At 37.8% G+C, this 23,190-nt stretch overlaps 2 protein-coding genes across 4 annotated transcripts in view; one reads left to right on the top strand and one right to left on the bottom strand.

Moving 5' to 3' along the window:
- The window catches only part of COG5 (component of oligomeric golgi complex 5), a 175,350-nt gene extending 153,103 nt beyond the window's left edge, over positions 1–22,247 (bottom strand). For all 3 annotated transcript variants that reach the window (XR_015772491.1, XM_005519180.3, XM_014248890.2), the window contains exons 1-6: positions 22,144–22,247; positions 21,200–21,339; positions 19,433–19,490; positions 16,480–16,534; positions 16,312–16,381; positions 11,196–11,316 (exon numbers count right to left, since the gene is read on the bottom strand). Coding sequence is in view for 2 of the 3 variants with exons in the window: in XM_005519180.3 (XP_005519237.2) it covers positions 11,196–11,316; positions 16,312–16,381; positions 16,480–16,534; positions 19,433–19,490; positions 21,200–21,339; positions 22,144–22,198 (499 nt within the window). In the remaining variant the exon portion in view is untranslated. The remainder of the gene's footprint in view (positions 1–11,195; positions 11,317–16,311; positions 16,382–16,479; positions 16,535–19,432; positions 19,491–21,199; positions 21,340–22,143) is intronic.
- Positions 22,248–22,362: 115 nt separating this feature from the next.
- Positions 22,363–23,190, top strand: part of LOC102103960 (B cell receptor associated protein 29) — a 38,159-nt gene continuing 37,331 nt past the window's right edge. The window contains exons 1-2 of the mRNA XM_088055151.1: positions 22,363–22,499; positions 22,899–23,033. Coding sequence (XP_087911277.1) covers positions 22,924–23,033 — 110 coding nt within the window. The 5' untranslated portion in view covers positions 22,363–22,499; positions 22,899–22,923. The remainder of the gene's footprint in view (positions 22,500–22,898; positions 23,034–23,190) is intronic.

The raw sequence follows: 23,190 nt of genomic DNA, 5'->3' as shown, positions 1-23,190 counted from the left end.
AGTCAAAAATACTTCTTTTAAACTTTGATTTTCATCTTTGGTCTGGACAAGTTTTATTTTTTTTTTTTAATTAATACAGAGCTTTTAAAGTCAGTGCACAAAAATTACTAGATTCAGAAGCAGACAGAGCTTGCAGACATCTTTTGGTCTTGCTAGTTTTTGTATGTCACCTGGAAACAGAAACCCAGAGTTTTTCTTTCTACTTTTAATTATGTAGTTCTATTGAAAAAGTGTGATGATCCAGGAACAATACTTGGTCTCAAAACTCAAAGATGCCCTAGGATCTGTACTAGTTACACAATCATAACGGCTTCAAACCAATTAAAAATTAAAAAAAAACTTCCTCTGAATTTGTATTTACCCTGAACACAAGCATTCATAAATACAAGCCTATCTGTGTTGCTGGTTCTCTTATATCCTTTTCTATCTCCACTCTTATGACACACCTTAGATAACAAATACAAAAATACTTACTGTTCAAACACTTGAAAAGATCAAAGGGTAAAGTATAAACAAGGTCCAAACTTTGTTGGAATGCCATCCTTCTGGTGGGGAACAAATATGCCTTAACAGCAAAACAGAAACAGGCTTGGTTTAATTTCTTTCTGCTCTATGGGGGATACTTTGAGAAGAGAGTAGAAGGAGAATTTTGTAATTAGAGAAACAGAATATAAGTACAGTTTTCAGATTTTAGAATGACACATTTAAAGTCACTAATTGCAAAATAAACAAACAAAAGTTGGAAAAAAAAAAGAACTATGAGACCTGGCCTTTACTTTTAAACTTATTAATGAGAAAAGATAGGATGGTGTAACTGCCAAGATCTTCTTCCGCAATTTCCCTTTTCATCTCTTCATTTCCAACCAGCTCTTCTTTCAAAATTCCCAAGTTCCTTTTTTCAGCATTAGGTGACACTTCAAACCCCAGATATATCCTCTAGCTCGCAAAACCGCAGACCATCTGATGTATTACCAAAACAAATGGAAAACACTGCAGTCACAGTAATTTTAAGAAGTAAGAAGTACTGGCTTAATCTCAAACTCTGAACTGAATGTGCTACCAATGCAAACACTATCTGTGCCTCATGTGCCTGTCCATACATAGTTTAAATGCATAATAATTTATCAACTGCATCATGAGTGCAGTTATTCTCCTGTCCTGACAATAATTCATCTCCAAGCAGAAAACACTTTGTGGCAGTCAATCACATTCCCCCTCCCCTTCCTCAGTTTTTGTCCACTATCATTTCTTTCCCCACTGGAGTCCTCTGAACTGCTAGAAGCTAATAAATCAAGAGCTGTCAGGCCCTAGATTGTACCTGTACCTGCTAGAGCCTAGCTTAATGTAATACTGGCCTACAACCAAAACTTCTATACATTAGGTCATACAATAACAGTCATAACTGATCCTAATAATGAAATAGCAGCAATAAGATTTAGGGGAACAGATGACAGGTAGTTGGAAAGAGTAAAGCTTTCCAGAAATATAAGGAACAAAAGGTGTGGACATCTGTAACTGAAAAAGAAAAAAGCAAAGACAGAAAATCAAATACAAGTCTTTGATGGGCCTGGAACATGGATAAAAACTTTTGGAAATACTCCACATGCTACAGCAAAAGCAATTTGAACACACCATAATTAACTTCTGACAGAGCCTTACTACTGGGCTGTCAATAACATATCACTTGGAACAGGTCAACACCACAACAGAAAGTGGAATACTAAACCCATTTTACAACATCTGACACACAGCCTTCCAACAAAGTCTGTGTGCTCAAGACTAAAATTACCAAATACTTAACAGTATGGTAAAATCAAAATTTTTAAGTAGTTACAGCTAAAAGATTAATCTCATCAATACCAGAAATCAACGTAATGCTTGCATGAAAAAACAGTTTCACGTAATATGGCAAACTTGAAACTTGTTTGCCATTGTTTAAAGGAAACTAGGCATGAAGAAATCCCAGAATTACAATTATACTTGGATTCTTTTTCTTGAACTCTATGCATAAAGAAAGCTAAATTCCAAACCCTGGTAATTTAAAGGATATGTTGAAAAGCAAAGTTGCAAAAGAATTCTTTTCTCGCATGAATTCAAATTTAGTCTTTTCTCTCATGTGTATGTAATTACCTAGTGTCTTCTACTGTCTATCTTTCTAATGGTAAGAAAAAGAATGCATGCCAGAGATTAAGTTAAACATGCAAAACATTTATGTAAAATGCTTTGTCTAACATCAGGTTTCCAAGCTAGGAATCCTAGTCGCAGCAAAACACAATTTAATGGTAAAATCTGTATGCTCTGTCTGCCTTGCTCAAAGAGAATAAAGAGGTCTTACACTATTGGCCTCTTAATAATAGAAGATTGTTTTAAGTTTTGAAAGTCATTCTAAGTTAATTTGGTATCCAACAGTCAACAGTTCAAATTAACAGACTTCTAACATACTACCAAGATTCTTCTTTATTTCAAAAGCCAACAAGAAAAAAATTGACCTTCCCACCAAAAAAGGGGTTTTTTTTGCCTGGAATATTACAAATAAAATTTGCATATCACATTTTTTGCGAAATCTTCCATCTTATGGTAACAGAATCTCACGAAAAACATAACAACATAACAACAACATAAAATTGAAGAATGGAGATGACATTCAGCTACAGAAAAGCAGAGTATTTTTAAGTCCAGGGCATTTCAGTGAAGGTCTGGCAGTGTTACTGCTAACACCATTGGGGACAATGAAGAAAAATGTTTTAGCAGGATATTTACACTTCCCATGGGTGCTGATGCACCACCTGAAGCAGCGGCACTAATGCAGATGGCTCTGAGCCAGTAATACAATTCAGTCATTTCTCAGCAAGACTAATTACCCCAGGCAAAGAATCATGCAATCAAAGCCGTGAAATTTCTATTAATCAAATCAGTTCACTTACCCCTACAGAACAATTGTGCTACACAGATATATATTATATTATTTTGGAGGACATTAGGTATTGCACAAGGCAGCAAATTGTAAGGCATCTCAGTTCCTAAGCAAAAGCACTATGGAAGCAACATTTCCCTCAAGTTTGAAGTGTGTTGATTCTCATGAAAAACTGTGCACTGTGTAGTAGCAGTGAAATACATCACTGACACGACAGTAACCAACTCCATCCTCACTTTAACAGCAGTCAACACAAGATCTAGCTTGGCAATCATACACTGTAAATTGCTGCTTGGAATAGAAAAAAAAAAAAAATTAAGTTAATCACTGAACAGGATACAGGAAGAAGGCAGCAGTGAAAGAGAGCTGCCACAGTATCCATGGCAGGTGTTCAGACAGTTTACCATTGCAAGTTTAGTAATACTTGTGTACAGATACATAACACATATTTGAATGTTACTGCAAAAACTGTAGCAGCTAAAATGAAACAGCTTTTAGACAACAATATTTAACCTGAGGAATAAATATTGCAGTCAGCCAATCTGCAATCACTTCAGAGGAAGTCACTGTGTATTAGATAGACTATTCATGCTATTTTAATACTCAATTAATAAGGTACACCTGTGGAAACCACAGATAAAGGTAATTCCACCTTGCAATAGATAGGGCTAACTGGTATAAAAAAACTAGTTTAATACTTACTACTAAAATAACAAATTAAAACTGTTGTTTACTGAATACTAACTAGTAGTGCTTAGTATTTTGATAAACACAAAACAGTATTCATCACTCATCCCAAATACTAAAAAACTAAAAGAGAAATAAAGTAACATCATTCTTAAAAACAGTTGGACAGCTTGCCTTCTTTCCCAGCAAAGGGGGAAAAAAAATTAGATACAGGACACTTATGTTCATATAGTCAGTATTACCTTCCTATTCTTGCTCACTGCATTTTCCTAGACCAGACTGACATTAATAGCTTTTGAGGGTCAGTTTTTGCAGTACTCAAGTAACACAATGAACTATGTGAAGTTTATATGAATGTCAGTCACAACCAGAAGAGAAGTAATTGTGTCAGATGGTTGAGCTGAAGGTCTTTGAGGAGATTTATCTATCTCATCTAAAGTAATGATAAGAAGAGGCTGAAATGATGGCATGAAATTTCCAGTCCAAGTGTCCTAATAATATTCCAGGTGGTATCTGGGAACAATGCCCAACAAACCAACTTGTGAAGAACATTCTACATCAAGCATTCCAATAAAAACAAACAAACCAAAACCAAAACCAAACAAAAAAAACCCCAACCAACCAACAAAAAAAAAAAAAATGGGGAAGGAGGGGATGATCTTCAAGAGACACAAAGGACTGGGAGCAGATCAACTACCAAGTCCTCCTACTTCAAGGCAAAATCATCTCTATCTAATTATCCCTGCTTATTGTAGAGGAGTTGAACTAGATCAGCTTTAAAGGTTCCTTCCAACCCAAGCTATTCCATGACTATATGATTTCATTCCTGGTACATGCTTTGTCTAAAACACGTCTAAAAAGGCTTCAAATACAACTTCACAGCTCCCCTGAAATTATCATTTCTGGTAGAACTCTTTCCTAACATTTTAGAAAAAAAAATTCCTTTGCTTCATTTCAGGCCCATTACTTACTGTTTCAATCACATGCATATGGAGAGCCACTTACTCCCCACCTGAAAAAAGTTTGTTTATCTGAAGAATATTACTCTCCCTCTCACACCCCTCTTCTCCAAACCAGAGCCACACACTTCCAGTTCCTTCACCCACTGACCATCCTCAAGACCTTCAGCCACCATTGCTGCTGTGCTTAGGAGTTTCTCCAATTAACCTACATCTTTCTTCAATGAGGTGCCTCAAAAGGGACTCGATAATCTTTTTGAAACATGAACAAAAGATTATTTTCAAGTGCCTTGCGCACAACATCCTTCCTCACAAAAATCAGCACAATTGCCAACAATGTCACACTGCTACAAAAATAAATGAACAAGTGGCTTGCACTCAGTTTCTGTGGAACTCTCAACCCTCTCTGCAGAACTGTAATCCATACAGTAATTTCTCCTGTTACCCCTCTTAACTATAACTATTTATTGTGAGGACTTAGCACTTGTCTGAAAGAGAAATAAAATCAGTAAGACGTATCTCCAATTCACTAAGAATATTCTTCATTCTAATCCTGTTTCCCAGCATACATTTCCATTCTTCTCTGCTTTATTATTGCTAGGAAATTTAATAAGGATATATGCCATATAACATCACTCAAATCATTAATGAAAATACACGCCAGCTACAGAACACGTTCTAACAACACCCTGCTTGATATATTGCTGGGTAAGTGAACAACAGATGAAGGTTTTTGGGGTACAGCTTTCTCCGAACTTCTGCATACACTGCATGACATTTTCATCTGGATTCTATTGCTGATCCTGCTAGTGTGACACAGTGTCAAGAGCCCTATTTAAATCAATGGTGTCAAGAGCCCTATTTAAATCAAACTATAAGACATTCATTGATCTCTCTAGTCCCAAGGCCTGTTATGCTGCCAACAAAGAAAATACAGTTGTTAAACAGGATTCATTCTTGATAAAGCTGTGTGTCCTACTATTTAATAGCACTTTTATATAGACTCCAACAAATAATTTATCTGTTCTAGAATTCCTTTGCTTAAGGAAGTCAGGTTAGTTTAAATTGTCTAAAATAGGTGGCAGTAAGGTCTGTTTTCAATAAAACAAGCTCTCCATTACATTCTGGAATCTAATCTCTCCCCCCAGAATTCACAAAGATGATCACTAAGAAGAAGGAGATTACTCTGAAAAGCATCTGAGATACATTAGGATGCATATACATATTATTCATATGCATATACATATTATTCATATTTGTATTTATGAATATTATAAATGTTTATATCCATACATATGCTATTATATACACGTGTATATACATATACATGCTATATATATGTACACAAAGGAACATGCTCTCTTTTCCATGAAATAGGCACATCAGCAACAGAGAACAAGAAAGAAAAAATACTTTTTAGGCTTACAAAATTTGGGAAGATATTGCTCTATTTAATGACATTTTCAAAGATAAGGAAAACACAGATCATGTTGTCTCCCTCTATCAAGCACTATTTTGTATTAGTGTATGAAACAAACTAGGTGATGAGCTGTAGTACCAAAGATAACCTCACATCTTTACAATAGTGTTCTCTTTCAGTGCAATCTTCAGGGTATACATGTAGCAACAATACCAGAAAAGTGCACTGACACAGAGAAACCCACGTAGTGGAAAAGACAAAGTCCCACAATGCAAACCATATTAAGATAGGCATTTTCCTCCTTTCTCCTTCCTTTGTCTCTAATTCTACTCTAACAGACATATCAGCTTTATCCAAGCTTTTTTCTTTTTTAAATCATGTATGATCCATATTGTTTACCCTAGAAAAGTGATAAGTCAAATTTATTTCTAGCCTCAAGTATTTCTCATTTCCAAGATACTGTTACCATTGTGCAGATGTCACTAGTTCTGGGGTATACTTCAGAAGATCAGGCTACCAACACCTATATTACACCAGCTACAAAGAGGCCTTCCAGACCTAACTAATTTCAGTTTTCTCCAGGCCAGAAACACTTCTTCACAAGCTGTATTTCTTCTAATTTCTCTTAAATCTTGTATTGTGATTGGAAAGGCCAAAAAACTGTCCCAGGTAAGTTTTGCTCCCTCCTTATAAATGATTTTGCTGGTTTTAGCAAGGACAGAGTTAATTTTCTTCATAGCAGCTGATAGGGGCTATGTTTTGCATTTGTGCTGGAAGTAGTGTTGACAGCACAGAGATGTTTTCATTATTGCTAAGCATGACTTAGAGTCAAGTCCTTTTCTGCCTCTCACTCCACTCCATCAGTGAGGAGGCTGGGAGTACACAAGAAGTTGGGAGGGGACACAGGTCAGCTGAGCCAAACTGATCCAAGGGATATTGCATCCCATACAGTCATACTCAGCATGTAAAGCTGGGGGAGGAAGGAGGAAGAGAGGGAGATTTGGAGTGATGGTGTTTGTGTCCGCATTTAATGGAGCCCTGCTTTCCAAGGTACTGCTGAACACTGCCTGCCCATTAGAAATGGTGACTGAATTCCTTGTTTCGCTCTTCTTGCATGCCTGGCTTTTGCTTTACCTGTTTTTATATCAGCCCATGGATATTCTCACTTTACTCATCCAATTCTCTGCCCACCCCACCTCCACTCACAGATGAGCAAGCAAGAGGCTGCATGGGCTTGGCTGCTGGCTGGGGTTAAACCACAAATAGCACACAATACATACGTAGCATTTTCTCCATTTCAGCTACTCTTCAATAACTGACCATATTTTATTATTTCTTTAGAAGTATTTAGCTTTAAAGTAAGGTCATAGCTCTATCTTTGCCCATCTTCTCTTAAATTACATGGAAGGTTATGTTTTCCTGGAATAACATCTATACTGAAGATACCTGAAACTGTATTTTAATAGACCCATTCGCCTTCATTTTATGACTGCACATCTTAGTCACAGACTAAGTTTACAAAAGAGCAAAACTGTACCTGGTGCAAGAACCTCCGCTTAAATATTATATACTCAGAAGAACATTTAAGCAAACAGATTTACTTGCTGAGACATAAATTATAATACAAGCATATATAGAGATGAGGAATTTATTACCATTAAAAGAAGTCTAGGCATTTATACGAATAATGATGACACCATTTATAAGTATTTAACCTGGAAAAGAGGGAAATCCTTTGCTGTCCAAAACTCTGTAACTGACAGATGGAATTAGCCTGTCCACACTTAAACTGGCCTTTCGCTGCACAACTCAGAATTTTTTCATCTCTGTCTGGTAAGTTACCAGCCATTGTTAAAGACAGTAATTTCTGTATATCCACATGGAAGACAGCTGATATTTTAATGCCTGCAAAATTTCTTTTGTGAAAGGGAACTACATATAGTGCACCATTTTCTTGTCACATTCTATTGTTTAATCTTGCTTAGGAATGTTTCTTTTTCACTTTATAAAATATTTGTATTTAAATACTACCAAGAAGCATAGTCAGGGCATATAATTCACAACATTAGGCACTGCATGACATCTGAATATTGGCACCTGTTTTACCTATATAAACACTGAACTGGATTGTATTATACAAAAACTTAGCACCAGAGAAACAGCTAATTGCTTACTCTACTTTGCTAGAGAACCCACAGTATGTTGGAAGGTAAAAGAGCTGCAGAAGTCTGGGGTTTAATTTTCTATAAATATATATATATACACATACAGACACAGAACTCACTTTTAATCTCTAAAACTACATAGGAAATTAGGTTTTCTTTTTACTGTGCCAAAGTGTGAAGTTAATTCCAAAGAATGTGAAACTCCAACACAGAGGAATTTCAGATCTACTTCAGCTCTAAGTAGAGATCTCGGTCAAAATATTACCAAGAAATACTTTAAGAGAAAGCATATTCCTAACATCATAAACTGAAGCTGGAGATCTGCAGACTACTAGCAACTTTAGACATCCAGAAAAAATCCACTTCTCAGTAAAAGCTACTATTTCTTTTACTTCCTCTAACTGACCCCATATTTCTGCCTAATTCAAGTATTTTGTATGTTTACCATAGCCTTTCCCATCACTGCAAAATAAACTTCAATACACAACTAAGTAAAAGTTGTGATTAAACAAACATAGATTAGCTACAGGAATATATGTTAAATACATACCTAAATGCACACATTTGCGTCCCCCAAACATACACACAGAGGTAGCAGTACAGAAAAAAAACTTGGCAGTTATCTCAAGATTCTGCACAGAACACCTTAGAAGCAATGGAAGGTATCTTCTACCACAGCAGGTACAAAGCTTTCACAGTAATATCACAGGGCTGAGTTTGACAAAGCAGAAATTCTTATTCTGCACCACATGTACAACAGAAAGGTAATAAACAATGGAATGATTTTTTCTTTGAATGAGAGATGAAAGGGATATTCAGGAATATCTGGCTAAAACCACAGATCAGTATTCATCTTGGACATGAAAGCAAGCCTCTGTGACAGAGAGGTCTCTATCCAATACCAGGCTTTCACACCACTCATGTCTACCACCTATTTACTGCCATCAGATGCTGCAGTTATTTCCCCAGGCCTCCCAAAGCTTTCTTATCTCACCAACTGAACTGCCAGCGCCCAGTGCTGTTCCCCATGCTTCCCACCCTCCTGACACCACAGAGCACTACATCACATTTCCTATCTTTTTGAAGCACAGCACTTCCACAGCCTTACCCCAAGCCACCACATCCCAAGTGGTCTCCTGCCACACACCACCACCACCTCTCTGCTAGAGATCTCCCACCCATCCCAGTGCTTCCCAAATCCAGAAGCACAGCACAGCACTTCCCCAGCCACATCCCATACCCCAGGCTCCCTGCTGCCTTCCTGCTGCCTCCCACAGCAGTACCCTGACCCCGACCCATGCTGACTCCAGCCCCCGTACGCTTTCCTCCCACTGGAACAGAGCCACTGCACACCCAGCAATCACTGCCTCTCCACACAGGACAGACACCTCCAATCCCCTGCACCAGCATCTGCTCAGGGAGGTGTTCCCATTCACTCAGGTGCTGGGAGGCACGGCCAGCTGGGAAGCAGAAAGAATTCAAACCAGCCAAGGCAAGCAGTAGAGGTTGACAAAGGACAGATAGCCAGAAATGAAGGAGGGATGCAGACGGAGAGGTAAAAGAGAAGAAAGGAAGAGATAGCAGGAAATAAGATGCAGATAGAAATGACAGCAGACAAGGTATTTTACCAGGCCATAAACCATCCAGAACTAAGAAATTAAGGACCACAAGCTTTGGCTACCCCCATGGACTGTAGGATCAAATTCAAAAGGATTGCCTAAGGGGACACATTTCCCTTCATCTTTAACAGTAATTACTCAGACTTTGCTAAGCTTCAGGAAAAGACCAAATATTTGAAAACAAGAAACTCAAAAGTCTGTGGCACTTTGACAAAAGAAAGTGCAAGTTCTTTTTTTCTAAATGGTGAAACAAAAAAAGGTAAAGAGGAAGAATAGTAGAAAGAAAGAAATCCTAAAAACTACACTAAACATCTCAGATTTTACCACTAAATTGTACTAATTTGTTTAATAGGATCTAGCACACAAATTAATCCCACAACACCTGCAATCCGGGTAGTTAACAAACAGTATTATTTTATACATTCTGAAGACATAATGGTAGAGCAAAATAAATGAAAGTAAAAAGAATCAGAAAAAACATTCTACTTTACAATGATACAATTGGTACTTAAGTGCTTCAATCAGATTGCTATACTAAATAAATATATAAACTATCTGTTTGTAACACAGCATCTACTGTGTTTTAAGTCATTGTCTAATAATTTTTTGATCACACAGTATAAAAAGAGCAGTAGTGACAAATATGCAAAATAAACTTCAGGATGATTCTGAATGTTTGATAGTTCAGCCCTCCCACAACCTATTTCTGGAAGCTAGAATTTGAATACCATTAAATCAGAGGAGAAATAGCTGGCAAGATACCATATACAACACCACCAACTGATCTCCAGGACTAATGGGATGCTCCTCAATGCATCCTGCAGCACAGTGTTGAATTTCCCAATCTAGCTCAAGTACAGAAAACATTCTAACAATGTAACTTGAGCCTTCATGAGAACTACCTCTTTATTCTTCCTAGAAGCAAATAAAATAAAGGGTAAATTAGTCACTACTGCAGCATTCCAGTATCTGAACTAGGTTAGGTTTCTGTATATCATATCACCTATGGCTTTAATAAAAGTCACAGGGCCAATGCCTTTATTTTAGGACATAAACTGTAATTTAAACCATACCTTACCATAGTGCAATGTCTCCCAAAAGCTAGATATATATATATATCTGCTACCTCTGAGGGTGTTTTATAGAGACATAAACCAGTAAGGAGTTGCTTCACAAAAAAATCGTTGCTCAAAAGAACACAAGTCATTATCATAGAATTTTCACGTTATTAAATACCTGTATCTAGAGAAGTCACATGAAAAAATGCAAAGGACTAGTAAGTTCTGTCCATGCCATTTCTCAATTTAAATCAGGAAGTAGAAAGCAAGAACCACAGTAAAAAGTTTTGGCTGTTTCTTTAAGTCAAACACTAGCGTGAGTCATGAGAGCACAAGCTAAAAATGTATCTAAAAGTAATTAAGAAGGACTCACCAAGTTCATTGAGACTCTGGGCAGCTTTTGTTATCTCTCTGCTTCCTCCTTGCAGTTGTCCTTGAAGTCTCTTACTGAGATACAAGATACGTATTATCCTCCGCAGCAAGTCACAGGCAGCCTGCAGGGACATTGTGGCATTAGGGAATATTATCAGTATATTACAATCACATAACACCAGTACTCAAATGTGGAAACAACTTAACCAAAAAAGGAAATGTGAATGTGAATAAAAACAAGGAACTTTAGAACACTGAAATCCAGTTTTTCCAAAAATTTTTAATATGATTCTATGTCCCATAGACCAAGACTTTCAGAAGCTGCTAATTACATTCATGGGGCTACTGAGATTCTGTCACTACCCACACAAAAAACAAAGGAAACTCAGAATCCCATGACAGAGGCATGTTCTCTTTTTAATTAGAAGTGAGTCTTTACCTTGTGCATCTCTCCTTAATACTCCTTCCCTCTTTAAGCTTTAGCAAAGTTAAGAAGTTGGCTTTGCCAATCAAATACTCATCCAAAAGAAGCAAAATGGCACTTACTTCAGAAGACAATAAAACTTAAAAGACTAAATTGTTATTACAGATATTGACTCTTATGGTAGGCATATATGGAAAAACTAATTCTCAGCAGAACTTTCAGAAGGCCAGTTACCTTTATTCAGACAATTGTTAGTTCATTCTTTCATGTGCTTATTAAAATACATGGCATTCTTGGTTAAAAATTAGGAACATGGACATATACGTAAATTTTTAGGAACCATATTCATGTGTGTTTTTGTTAGCACCAAATTAGAATAACAGGCATTGCTGACATCTGAATCAAATATAATAGTTTCATAGCTTTTCACTCAACTAATATATTGAAATACATGCAATGGGAACAGCAACTTTCTGGAGTGGGTAACAACTAAAATAGAATTCAGAAATGCAACTCAGATTTCAGTACAGTCATAGGTACAGTCCAACATTTGCAATCTGATTAACAAGGGTGGCAAATGAGAAATTTGGAACAAGTATGACATAGTTGTTTGGAGTTATTTTCCCTGGTACTGAAAGCAAAGTCTCCTGAAATATTAACCTCAAGGATATCAAAATTAATTTAAAATAATTAAAAAAAAATATTTAGTACCCAACAAGACTTAGAACCTCTTTTTCAGATTCAAGTTCATTTATGGAAAACTAATGTTGAAGTGCACATATGCAAACATGTACAAGTGAATCATTTCAACCAATATCCACAGCAGACAGTACAACCTGGCAGTCTCTTCCCTATGCCAGCACAAACAAACAAATCCACAAATACTTATAATTCAATTTCATTAAATATCTAGACAGAACAAAAAGGAAAAATTAGAAAAAAATCCACTGAGGCAAATCAGGGAAAGCCCAGTTACTCTGACTGCTTTGGGCTCTCTATCACAGTCCGAAGCGCAAGTTTTTGAAGTGTTCTGTGACAACTTAACCACATGATTTCTATTACACTTAGTGAGAACTAAGTGGGGCTTATCCTGCTTTGAGAGATTAATGCATTAGTTTTTATTAATTCATTTATTTAATTAGAAAAATATTGATCCACATATCACTTTCATATCTGTGAACTAAATTTCTGCAAGATTAATCAAAAATAGCTTTTAATATAGAGCACTATGCTTCACCAAATAAGAGGGCATAGTATTGCTACATATATATATATATAAAATATAATAATTTGTGTACCTCTAATTTTTTTCCCCAGGAATTCACCTTCTGTTATTTTTGAACCATCTTTTACTTTACAAGCCAAAAGATTATTTCTTTTTCATTGAATTGTTACTTATTATTTCCTGTCCCAAGAAACAATCTTTTGAAAGAGAGTAAAGAGATGGGAAAAGTAACATTTAGATACAAGAGCAAAAAAAATTGTTTTAATTTCTGTCCCTGGGAATTAGTAGGAGGAAAAAAATCCAAAGACACTGAAAATGCACTCTAAATTTTGTAGTGATTTCTACTGCACTGTACCCTTGAGAAAGATTCTATTTCACTCAAGTATTTTCATTTATGTGAGCTGTCCAACTTAATAAAACACACAGTCAGAGCAAAAGAATGCTATATATAAGGACATGTAACAGAAATAAGGAACTGTATCTAATGGTGGAGCTGTTCACAGATGCCAGACCCTCTAACCTGACTACCCGCAAAACAGAAGTCTGAATTAATTCAGGAAACATTCCCTCCCTGAGTTGATCAATTATGCTTTTATAAAGGAGATGCTTTCATCCAAGAAGGAACGAATTCTACTGTTCAAGCAAGAATTCATTTGGAAAAGGTCAGCAGCCCCAGTTAGTCCAAGTCATTTCAAGTAAAATTAAAAATAAACCCCAATTCTGTTTGAGATTACATATCAGCTGTCTCCTGAAATTTAAAGCAACATGTCAACGATAACAGAAATTATTTCTACAATTTTACAGTCAAAAAGTCTTTTGATTTCAAATTTTAAGAAATTACTGAAAGAAGACTATATTAACTATAAAGAGTCACATGAAAATGTGCCAGTGCGTAGCTCATGTATGCAAGGTAACTGAATGTATATATTTGTTGTTTATAAAGCCTGAAGAAAGAGGAGACAGTCCACTATCTTCAGACTACATTTACTATTTATTTATAGTACCATCATGAAGACATCTGCTACTGGTAAATACTTTAAAGTCAGAATAACTTCAAAATACAGAATTATTACATTTTTTTTTAATGTTTTGCTATAATAAAGTTTTTCATACACCAAGACACTGAAACTAAGAGACCATGTAAAAACACTCAGTTAAACAAAACTGTACAGAAAAGAACCCTCTGAAGGACAAACTCCCTGTCTACACATTTCAGCTGGTAACTACTCCCACTTAAGTGATCGACTATGGAAAGAGTCAGAAGAGGACAGTATGATTTAAAGCAGGAAGTGAGCTTTCCGAGTCTGCTGCTGCCTTGGGATGCCATGAAGCTCTAAGAGCAGAGCAAGAAAAAACATGTACAAGCACATAGCAGAAATTTAGAATTCAGGACTAGATTTGAAGTTTAACAACAAACTTGCAGTGAGAATGTTTAGGAAAAAGCCAGAATATATTAAAAACAATTAAGGATGGCAAAACCTAGCTTTATGCAAGTCAAATATTCCTTCAGTTAGTCAGCAGTCCCACAGCAATCACTGCAGAGGTATTAAATAAGGTATTAAAGTAACACCATCACAAGTACAAGAGGCACTGATACATCGTGCATTCCAGCAAAACATACCTGCCAACCCTACAGATTTTGACAGAAGGCAACCTCTTTTACCATCTTTTTCTACCAATTGTAGATCCTCTGATAAAATTCCTAAGTTTGTCAATTCCCAAAACACAAGTCTTGCATTTGGGAGCAATTTCACATCGTAAGCCTGCCATCACCAGGAAGTGAATTGCTTGCTGTGCTGTGCCCTTCCTTCCTCAACAAACAAATCCCCCAAGGTAAAGGACACCCCAGCAGTGCATTTCTAGAAGGCTGGAGAGCTGAGATTTGACTCAACTCTGTAAATTCAGCTTCATTTATTAATTCAGGTGTCCTGACCTTCAACTCCTCCCAACAATGTAGTGCAACATAAAGCACTCACAAAGTATCTGCCAACACAAGAAGGGACAACACAGCTCTTGTGCTCATAGTCTGACTCTCAGTGGCATAGAATCTGGAATCATCATTCCCCTTTCTACAGCGATGCTAAAAGAGCAGTCTGCCAGGCTCCCTTACTCTGCACCTCTTTTTTCTGATTTACAGCAAAAAAAGTCAGATTATTACAAATCCCCTGGCACAGCCTGAATAATGCTGACCCTGGATAGACGCCGCTTTCAACCATGTACAGCTAAGAGGAAGCATCCAAGAAATGCCTTCTAAGTTGAGGGACTCATTCTTCTCAGACATCCTTCTGCAGTCTAACTTTCTGTATGGGCAGGGTAGAAATGATCTTCATCTTTAGCCCCCCATACCCACAACTTTTTCTAGATGCACAACACACATCAGAGAACAAAAAAATCTGCACCTAACCTGCCACATGGAAGTTATGGGACTTCTGGCAAGTGGCAGTAACAGCAACAGCTGGAGCTGAAAACAACAGGAGAAGCATCTGGCCAAACTGGCTGCACAGAGTATTAACAGCTCCCTGCTGAACTTCACTGCTAGAGAAAGTACCATAGAAAATAGAAGTTCAGCCAAGAGATAGTGCAGCTGCTCCACCAGTCCCCCAGACTAGAAACTGCACGAGTCTGCAGCTTCATCTACTCTACAACAGCAGTCACTTGCAGATGGCAATCTACTTGAGCGTATATCCACAGCTCAAAATTCAGGTAAACTTGCAAAGACAAATAGTTCAAACAATAACTCATTAAACACTTGTGGGGCTGGAGCTGTGTCGCATTTCAAACCATAAACTTAATAGAATGCAGACACATGACTCCTGAAGATCTATGGAAAAGTTTTCAACTACTATAAAATTATCAATGGAAGTGCTTGACACTTATCTCACCATCATTGTGATAAGCTCTCTCTCCCTATTCTATAACAGACGTCACTTTCTTCTGTGGACTCCACTTATATTTAAAAGGCAGAGACAACTATGCACCTGGCCTTACAAAACTCCACAACCACAAATAGCTCCTTAAGTTGCATTTTGACTTTTGAAGAAATTTGAAAGAATTTTGAAAAAATGAATTCCCCAACTCTTTATTAAACTGCAGTAAAGTCTGTATTAACTTAGGGGCGAAAAGTGTCTTCTACACAACAGCACTAAAACGTTAAATACCAAAATAACACTAACATTTATGAGAATTTAATTAATCTGTGCTCAGATAACCCTCCCCTCTCTTTCCTCCATCTCTACAAAAACTCAATTAGCTAGTGTAAAGGTCAATTTCCTATTCTGCAATTTCCTACTTTCCTACTAAGCACTCCTCAGTAGCCCTTGAAGAGATATAAATACTGATTCTCAGAAAAATACTTGACAATGAACTACAGGCTACTGGAGTAGAAAAACTGTACTCATGTCTGACAATTGTGAAATAACACGTCTTCAAAAATGATTTTTTTAAAATATGATTTTTAATGCAACTTACTTGAAGTTTTGCTAGCTGAGCTGTGCGAGACACAATTTTGTTGTAGGGATCAATGATTTTGACTCTAATTCTAAAAATAAGAAGAGAAAATTATTTATAGCAGGGTTAATAAACAGCATTACAGAACATAAGAATTTATACTTTCTAATTGCATAATGAATGTCATACCTATCAACAGTGCTTTGTAGAGCACCAATTCTAGTTTGCATCATTTGGAGTACACCTGCAAAATAAAGCAGATTTTTTACATAGAACACTCACCAGCTATAGAAAGAGTTTGTCTTCAAATCATGGTAACTACTGCAGACTACTTTAGCATAAACCAAAAACAATTTCCCCCTTTATATCAGAGCATCAGAGAGACCAAAATTGGTAAGCATATTGGGAAATAAACTGAGCAGGTCACTTACTGAATGTTATGGAAAATGTATTGGTAGAGAACACAAACCCACAAAATAAATATCACTCCAAAATCCATCATCTGTGAAGTTTAAAATAATAGTTAAAGGATGCTACTTTCTCTGATCTTTGGTTCAAATTATATAACCTGATATAAACACCTGAATATAAAAATGGCATAACCTATTTAACACTATTTATTTAACATAGTGACTAGGACAAAGAGGACTGAGAAGATAAATAATTCTATTTCAAGGTTTTCTTCCCAGGCATAAGCATCTTTAGCAAAAAGTAAGGTATCAATGCCATTCTAAGGTCATCTAATTTAGATTACAAGCAGAGCAAACTACTGTAATCATGTTTGTTCCACATTAGTTTGGCAATGCAGCACAAGGAAAGCCAACAAGCATGCCTGTTCTTTCCTTGGTAAATTGCAAACAAAGTAGTAGGGGACAGGAGTCATTTTTGCAATACAGAATCAGCCTGCTGAGAATTTAATTAAGTTAGACAAACCCAGGCCTATAAAATTATTCTTGTTCCAGTTACTGTTAGCGTTCTAAAACACACTACATTTTTGTAAAGCCCTGTTTACAAGCATGTCATCATTAAATTAGATAAAACTGTAGCATGATAGAGTAAGATGGAAGACAAACAAAACTACTGCTAATAGTTATATTCAGGTTGTTCTGTACTGTGACTATCTCAGTCATTTTGTATAGATATGAAAATTCTTGTCTTCTCCGTATTTTAAAACTATAAACTTACCTTAGTGACAGGCTCATGTGTTCACTGTTACTTATACATAGTATGGCATGCAATAGATCATGAGGATGAAGATATGAAATACACTGAAAATCTGGAAAAATAGGCTGCATTGTCTACCCTACACTGCAATACTGGGGGAGGGCCAGTGGCACAACACTGCTGCATCTATGGCTGTAATATTGCTATTAAGCATACAACAGCCCTCCTCCCAGAGGACAGAATTAGGATGGGTGAAAAGACACTCTCCCTCCTCCAACTGCTCTGGAAGATGATGATATATATTATCATGATTATATCATGATGATATAATTTAGCCTATCTTAAAATAACAGGTAGCTCAAGATGTCTACTGAACTACCTATAGACAGAAAAGAATATGTAGACCAGAGCTATGTACCATTAAAAAAGTGCACAGGCCTAAAAAAGAGAAGACTCTACAAGCTGGGTGTACTAATTTGAAAATGTTTAATGAGATTCACTTTCACACATCCAAATGACTATGCTGTGAATTAGCTCCATAATCTTCACTTGCTAACTCGCTTGATAAATATACCAAGAGCTATGCATTTCTAACTTCACAATTAAAAAATCTGTTGGCATTTGTCTTTTCTTTTTCTTACAAATCTTGACTCAGTGTTTCCTTTTAGAGCATAACCCTAAGTAAATGGGAAAATTTCAACAAATTTGAGGTGAACTGAATTTTATGTTTACTTTGCCATATTAGTTGTAAAATATGCATTATTTACCACACCTGCCTTATAGAAATGTTTCCTAACTGACTAGTTGTTTTGAAGTACATCGTTCTTTCCTCAGAGCAATTTTAGGAAGGAATGCATTCAGAAAAAAACATCATTTCAGAAAACAGAATTCCACTGAGTACAAAATGCTGAAGATTGTTACTGGGAGGTATTTATTAATCACAAGATTGACTACACATTCCTGTCTACTTCTTATTTGGAGAATGGGCACATATTTCAGTCTTTTATGCTTGATTCTCCAACTGTGTAAAAAGTTATTCAGGAGCTACCATTACTAGATTAAATAGCCATTTTTTTAATTTCACAGCTATATGTAATTACTGACACAAAACTCAGCAGCTACAAAGACTAAGGATATAACTATCAGTAACCAGAAACTCTGGTTATGCCAAAAACTGAAAGCAGAAAAAGGAACAAAGATAAATTACTTACCAAGTAACAAAGGGGAAAATGGAACATGCTATAGAGATTCTAGCATGTTACAGAGGTAAATATCTGTCTGCACAAAAAACCACAATACCAAACCACATGACATTCTCAGCAAAGTGACAAAGAGCAGAATGGCAGGTTTAATGAGCTCCTGGGACAAGAACAATATACCGCAACCATCTTCTATAGTCAATGGTTCCATAGCAAGGCCTTTGAAAATCAGCAATTTATGTTAAAATCAACGTCTCTAACAGTAGAATAAAACAAAACTATGTATTTAACTTAGTAGTCCTTTACTAGTATAAAATATCCCAACATAGCTCAGATTATGTGTTATAGCCTCTTTGGTTAAGATCTGCAAACTACGCAACACACGTATACGCAACGGAAAATTGGTGCTTATGGCAACAGATGGCCACCAATACTGCAACAAAATTAGGCGTATTTAGAAAAATATATTAAAAGGTCAAAAAAGGCTTTATTGCTAAAGTTGCTCAGAACATAATCAAAATACATTTTCCTGTGAAGCAGCTACTCCAGAGAAGTATCACCCAAATCTCCTTGGAGCTCCATCTACTGTCATAAAAAAAAAAACAACCGAACAAAAAAAATCAAAAAACAGCAAACCAAAAATCTGCCACATGTTACTCCTCAGAAATCAGATCTGGAGCTTTAACACTGGGGGCCAAAGTTGGCAGTGAATGATGTTCCCTGCACAGATCGTGCTTCCTCCACTGTAAGGATAGCCTGCATAATATAACAATATTTACCTTCCAGGGATTCAATTCCAGTAGCTTGGGCCAACAAATCTTCATGTCTTGCAACAACCTTAAAAAAACAATATAGAAATTGTTGGGGAAGGTGAAACAGGGAAACCTTATGAATGTGATAGTTTGGCAGAAGATTCTGAAAATATGAAGGCTAGAATCAAAGTAGAAATTAAAGCCTGCTTTGAGTTATAGGATACTGAGTACTGGTTAACCAAAGAACAATAGCCTAGCCAGCTAGAGGAGAATCCCTGTTGATAAAACAACGTCCTTCTCATAAAACAAAGTCCAAAGGTCAAGAAGCAAGGAAAGAACTTGTAAAGTTTTGTAGAATCTAAAATGCAACACTGTATGTTAATATAGGGAAGCGCATAGGCTGGATGTAAATTCTTTAGTGGGTGTGTCTCATGGGGATTGGTTACTACGAATTAGAATATTCACGATAGAAAAAGATATATTGGATTGTAACAAGAACTTCGCTCTTACCTCTTAGCTCTTACCTCTCTTACCTTTTCTCTCCTACCTCTTACCCCTTTACCCCTCTCCCCCACTCTTAACTCTCAGCCCCCTCTCCCTGCTCCTACCCCTCTAGTCTTCCCTGCTCTCTCCCTCTGGTTTTTCCCTCTTTGTCTCTCTTACTCCCTCCCTCCCCCTTCCAACCTCACCTCCCCTGCTCTACCTGTTCTCTCCCTCCTCCCCCTGACCACGTGGACGCCGAGGCTGGTGGCGGACACGGGTCTCCCCTCTCTTTACCCTTATAATAAATTGCTTATACTTGAACAGCTTGACCCTGGAGAAGTCTCTCACCGCGAGCGAGCGTTTTTTCACTTCAATAAGAAATCAAAAGAGAAAAATGGGGACATGAGCCTAAAAGAAGTATTAAATTTATTACCATCATTCCTACATTAGGCATTTAAGTATCAGCGTCCCTACATCAGCCAGATACAGGAAAAAGGTACATCTTACAGGAGAAAGGGTTTTAAGAACACAAGGTATTTTAATTCACAAAAGCAGCAAGCTCAGAATGAGAAGAGGGTCAGTAACTAATTAATATGTGCATCAGAGCTGACATCTTAATTAAAGCCAGCAGAGCAATCACATTTCAACACATCTTCATATTTAATAACAGCTGTAAATGTGAACTTACTAATCACACCATAACATATGTTAATTTTTTTCTGTTTATGACATTTATAAACTAGTTCCCAAAGAACTTATCAACTGGGGCAGGGGGAAGGAAGAAGCAGGTTTTGAAACTACACACAAACTTAGCAAGTGTTCTCCTTGTAATGTCTACTGTGGATTTATGATTCCTGCATAGAAAAAGCCTTTTTCTATCTAAAAAGCCTTTCTGAAGGTATAGAAGCATGTTAACATAGGTTATATCTGCCTAGTTTAAAGGAAAGTCTTAGGGTTTATTTAACTCTTCAGCACACAATGTAAGGGATCAAGTTCTCTCTGTCCTCTCACAATACCATGCTGAAACATGGCCTTTGATAGTTGACACAGTCATTTGGAAAGAGTCTTCCATCTACCAAGAAAGAGTAAAAAACTGAAACAGTACATGGCTGCTTGATAGGAGTATTGAGTGTGGGCTTAATTGAGTTGCCAAACTCACTACTAGTTTAGCTGCAAACTGTACCTTTAGAAACTGCTTGCAGAGGACACTGGGCAACTTCACAAGTTACAAGTTTGTAAGATAACTAAGTTTTTGACTAGTTTATATCAATAACCCCATATGTAATAATAACAGGTATGCTTTAAACTTACTTGTAAATGCAGCTCTTTGTCCAACTGACTGATACCTTGAGCAAGTTTAGCCAGTTGCTCAGCTATCACAGCCTGATGGATGGACTGGGAAGTGTAAGCTTTCACATCAAAGTCTTCTCTGAAGAAGTCAGCATAACATTCTGAAAAAGGATTTAGATTTTATATTCACAGTTCGGAATAATTAAATAATATTTATAGCCCTACAGTGTACAGTTGTCTGATCTTCAATTTCTTCAGTGTAACCGTGAATGTTCTTTACATCACACAGTACAAGGATCCAAAGAGATCACAATAATGAGAACCAAGTTTGGAACTTGCAACTGGGCTTCGTGTTTGTTTTGGGTTGTTTGGGGTTTTTGTGCAAATACAGAAAAAGACACACATTTCTTTATTCCCCACACCCTTCTTTGAGCAGAATACACTAGAAAGTATCAATACCTTATTTTCTCAAACTTTAAAGTGTAACCAGGGTGAAGCTGTTGAGCCTGTACCCATAACCAAGCACACCAGGCAGCTGCAGATCACTGACAAGTAGCATGAGACAAAACTTCATTAAATCATACTGGATTTCGACAACGGTGTGTTTATAAAACAATTATGAAATGATACTGCAATTATGACTCTGGAAGAAGAAAGGCCAGAGTTCCCAGCTACTCTTAATTCAACCGAGCACCTTCGCCTTTCCTTCCAGTGTAATTTTTTTCTCTTTGGGAGCAGTCGAGCCCCAGCACACACTCCGCACAACGCAGCGCCGCGGTCCTTCCCCACACCGGGGCACTCGCTCCTCCGCCCCAACTTCCCGCGACTCGCCGGCGACCCCGCCCGCCCGGCCCAATGCCGCCCTCGCAGGGGACCCTCCGGGCCGCCGCGACGGGGCCCCGGCGTGGTCGTGCCGGCGGGGGCTGTGCCCGGCGCTGCCCCCCACGCCCGCGGCCGCGCCTCACCGTCTGCCCGCAGCTCGGCGGGCGCCGGGGCGGGGCCGGCCCCCGCCTCCTCCATGCTGGCGGTGCCGGAGCCCGCGCGTCACTCCCGGACGCGGCGCGCGGCGGTGATGGCGAAAGCGCGCGACGGAGCGGGCGGCGGCGGCACGTGGTGAGGGGGCGCCGGGAGCGAGCGCGGGCCGGGCCGGGCCGGGCCGGGGGATGCCGTGTCGGGAGGGGCCGTGCCGGGATGGACCGTGCCGAGGAATGCCGTGACAGGAGGGGTCGTGCCGGGGGGAGCGGCTTCTGGCGGACGCTTCACCAGAACGAACACAAGTGCTGCATAAACCGTGTTGCTCTGCAGCATGGCCTGTGAGAATGTGAGAAATGAAGTGGTGATTCGTGTGAATCAAATAGCACTTACCTATGTATGTGTGTCTGCGAGCAATGCAGACAGAGACCATGGGATTATTACAAAGAAAAGTTTTGAAAATCAGCTAAAATAAAGCATGGAAGTAAAGTTTAACAATGTAATTATATAACAGTAAGCTTTTAGATAACAGCCTGTTCTAACAACAAAATTTTAAGCTTTAAAACTACCTTGTATCCTTTGTATAATCAGACCCTCAACGCACCCAGCGCGCTGTAAACACTTGCTCACCTTTTATCGAACAAATTAATAAATTGGCTATATTGCTTGACGTATCGGCAAGTCTAGCATTTTCATTTATAAGAAGTAGCTGAATGACGAACGTTTCAGATGCTGTTTGTTCTTCCAGATGCTGAAAAGACTTTTAATTATACATGATTGGTGACATCAGGGAAACTAAAGAATGCCAACTAAGAGATCCCATGGATTTGTTTAATTCTGGGCAAGTTGTAAAAATATGTGCTCCTATGGTTCGCTATTCAAAGTAAGTAACTATCATGTCAGCTGTTTTCAGTGTATTTTCTCTGTTTAGAAGCTTGTTTCTCAAATGTATCTTGACTAAAAATGAATTATTACCTTCTCTTTTATTTAAGACAGAGGTAGCTGTGGGACATGTTTTATTTACGTATTTTCATCACAGA

Source organism: Pseudopodoces humilis, chromosome 5 (genome assembly GCF_049639895.1).
Source record: "Pseudopodoces humilis isolate 2021_Gansu_Grassland_sample_001 chromosome 5, ASM4963989v1, whole genome shotgun sequence".
In the NCBI taxonomy this organism is placed as follows: Eukaryota; Metazoa; Chordata; class Aves; order Passeriformes; family Paridae; genus Pseudopodoces; species Pseudopodoces humilis.
This window is presented reverse-complemented; position numbering and strand designations above follow the sequence as displayed.